Source organism: Artibeus jamaicensis, unplaced genomic scaffold, assembly GCF_021234435.1.
Source record: "Artibeus jamaicensis isolate MK-2021 breed Jamaican fruit bat unplaced genomic scaffold, CSHL_Jam_final contig_519, whole genome shotgun sequence".
NCBI classification, from domain to species: domain Eukaryota; kingdom Metazoa; phylum Chordata; class Mammalia; order Chiroptera; family Phyllostomidae; genus Artibeus; species Artibeus jamaicensis.
The window spans coordinates 24346485-24348390 of NW_026521871.1; the positions used below are offsets into that span (position 1 = coordinate 24346485).

At 55.8% G+C, this 1906-nt stretch overlaps 1 protein-coding gene across 1 annotated transcript; it reads left to right on the forward strand.

Annotated features, from left to right (window-relative positions):
* Positions 1-718: 718 nt before the first annotated feature.
* Positions 719-1447, forward strand: LOC119044776 (proline-rich protein 23A-like). Its single transcript, XM_037139282.2, has one exon. The coding sequence runs from the start codon at positions 719-721 to the stop codon at positions 1445-1447; it is 729 nt and encodes a 242-aa protein (XP_036995177.2).
* The last annotated feature ends 459 nt before the right edge of the window (positions 1448-1906 follow it).

Below are 1906 nucleotides of genomic sequence, written 5' to 3' on the forward strand. Positions count from 1 at the left end.
GTTAATCTTATGATAAATTTTGCTACTGTTATTAATTACCACAATCTGACCTCTCACAAAACAAAACGTAATTTAACTTAAATATTTTAAGAGCTTTTCTATTTTAAAAAATTGCATTTCTAATTTCTTTCCTGAATGGAAAGAACTTCAAGAACCATTTGCATTAGCAGTGGTGGGAGATGGGGTAAAGACTTTTCATAGCGTCCGGGAAAACCCTTAGAAGACATTAGGCATACGCTACCTCTAAAAGTAAGCAAGCAATTTATGAGATTGCGTTTTGGCTATTTTTTCCCCTCACGAAAAAAGGCGACCGGGCCCCAAACGAGCACCCAAGGCGCATTCCCCTACACTTCCTAGAAAACAAACCCTACCAAGGCACCACACTAAATCCGATGTTCTTTTTGGCAGAAGGCGGGGCTTAGAATGAGACGCAGGTCACCTGACAGCCCACGCTGTTAATCACCCTGAGCTCAAGGGTCGGCGGGAGGAGCGGAAGATTCTAAAGCTCGAGGCCAGGCCCTGAGCTCCCCCAGGCTCTCCTAGAACCAGCGACTGCGGGCTTCCCAGTAGACGACCCCCACCCCACCCGGAGCTCTGAGGACTCGCCCCGCGACGCGCGGTCCTGCACCCCACCCGCCCCGCCTCACCTGTCATCCAGACCTGTCACTGAGTGACACTCGCCCTCTACCAGGCCTAGAGCGCACCACCTGCCCCCGCCATGGAGGTGATGGGCAGCCGGCTCCTCAGCCCCAGCGCCTACCCTGCACCCTGGTGGGGACCGCAGCCCGAAGGACCTAGCTCCGCCAAGCGCCGCCGAATCGAGGAGCCCGCGGGCCCCGAGTCCGGGACTGCACCCAGCCTGCAAGATCCGGCGGGGCCTCCGGCCGCGGGCACGCTCACCTCCGTGGTGGTCCTGGCTCCGGGCTGTGCTCTGCAGCTGCCCCTGGACGACGTCGACCTGGTGCTGGAGCCCGAGCCAACGTCGGTCCTGCAAGTGTCTCTCGGGGGGCACACCCTACTGCTCGTCCCCCAGGCCCTCTTGGAACTCGGCGCTCTCCAGGGCGCTCCTGCGGAGGACGTCGTCGCCGTCCATCAGGGATTCTTCCGCGCATGTGTCCCAGGGGACGCCGCCCCGAAAGAGGCCTATAGCGAGGACGCGGACCCCGAGTTCCCGACGCCTTGGGTGGACGCTGCGGCAGGCTCCTTCGCTGGGTTCCGCCCCTACCCGCACAGCCCCATTAGAGAGCCCTCGCCTCAGGCCGCCACCCCTAGTCCATTGAGACGCTCGCCCGGTCCCTCTGTCAACCTGGACTTCCACCTTCTGGAGCCCCTCCCCAGCTCACCGCTCCAACCTCTGCCTCTCTCTCCAAGTCCAGGTCCACACGTGCGACCCCAGCGCCCTCCGGGTCCAGCGCGCAAGGCCCGAAGACGCCTGTTCCAGGAATGAACTGCCCCGCCATCCCTTGCCACCCGGCCCTGGGGCTAGTGATCTACCAAGACTCCCTGTAAGCATTTATCACCACTCAGAGGTGGAGTATCTTTATTCATAGACAGTGAGCAGCTATGGTTTTTGTTGGCTTTGTTAGTTTTGTTTTGTTTTTGTTTTTGTTTTTGTTTTTTAAATAAAATGCCTTAATCCGTAGCAGCAAAACGCAGACTCTGGTAAGGACCTTTAGCAAAGGGCATAGACCACATACAGCCGACCATGGATTTTTAGATCCCTCGCCTGTGCTGATAAACAGCTGTTTTTTCCACATCTGTCACCTTCAGCCAACTCCATTCTTGTTTCACCCCTACTGTTGCCTCAGACTCACCTCAATTTTTTCCAAATTTATCTTTTTCCCCATCACCTCCCCCATGCATTTCTTTCTCTCCATTCCAAGGTTATTTTTTCTTTTCTTTTTTT

Excerpts from the sequence above, each read along its gene's own strand:
- LOC119044776 (XM_037139282.2), top strand. The coding sequence starts at position 719 with ATGGAGGTGATGGGCAGCCGGCTCCTCAGCCCCAGCGCCTACCCTGCA.